The 735-nt window shown below is 42.9% G+C and overlaps 1 protein-coding gene across 1 annotated transcript in view; it reads left to right on the top strand.

Annotated features, from left to right (window-relative positions):
* The window catches only part of LOC119586945, a 25,597-nt gene extending 24,868 nt beyond the window's left edge, over positions 1-729 (top strand). Inside the window, exon 10 of the mRNA XM_037935678.1 lies at positions 112-729. Coding sequence (XP_037791606.1) covers positions 112-642 — 531 coding nt within the window. The 3' untranslated portion in view covers positions 643-729. The remainder of the gene's footprint in view (positions 1-111) is intronic.
* Positions 730-735: the final 6 nt, after the last annotated feature.

Below are 735 nucleotides of genomic sequence, written 5' to 3'. Positions count from 1 at the left end.
GCATTTATATTTATAAAGTCTTAAATTTCAGACAAATTCACCCAAAGCTCTCCATATCACCATCACAATATATATGACATATAATTTTGTTCTTTGCTTCAACCCTTTCAGATTGCAAGTATTCGCAGATTTGACTTGCTGCAAGAAATGGCCTCCTTAGTTACATGGATCCATGATGGGACATGGCTGGATCATAAACTCTTCTGGGGCCCACAGATCAGGGCATCACACCGAGCCTCCTCCTCCTCATGCTCCCTGGCGGATGTGAACAGTGCTGTTCGGAAAGCGGCCCAGTGCACCAAGTGTTACCGCAAGCCAGCTCTCCCTGCCCTTGTTGACTTCACTGAAAAGAAGAGCAGCAATGATGCTGTTACTGTTAAGATGCCAGAGGAGGAGAAGAACGTCCTTCTAAACTACAAGCTGAGTACTCCCAGTGAGGAGAAGTTTGTGACCAAAGATGTGCCGGACAGGAGCCTTGTCCGAGGTGACAAGAGTGGTTGTACTTTTGATCAAGACATACCTGATGTTGATACAGTGCTGGGATATGAGGAGATGCCAAAGATGTCAGAGAAAACTTATAATTTTTTGGATTCTGATTTGGATGAACTTGATGATGATATTTTCTTGGGGAGGGTGAAGTAGGATGGAAGGGATTCTCAGGCATGGTGATCCTTAGTCTTTTTTGTATTATGAATATTGATTTTAAGGATTACAGATATCATTATCTATATACCC

This window comes from Penaeus monodon, chromosome 22, assembly GCF_015228065.2.
Source record: "Penaeus monodon isolate SGIC_2016 chromosome 22, NSTDA_Pmon_1, whole genome shotgun sequence".
Classification (NCBI taxonomy): domain Eukaryota; kingdom Metazoa; phylum Arthropoda; class Malacostraca; order Decapoda; family Penaeidae; genus Penaeus; species Penaeus monodon.
Note: the sequence above shows the minus strand (reverse complement) of the source record. Positions and strands in the feature narration are given on the sequence as shown.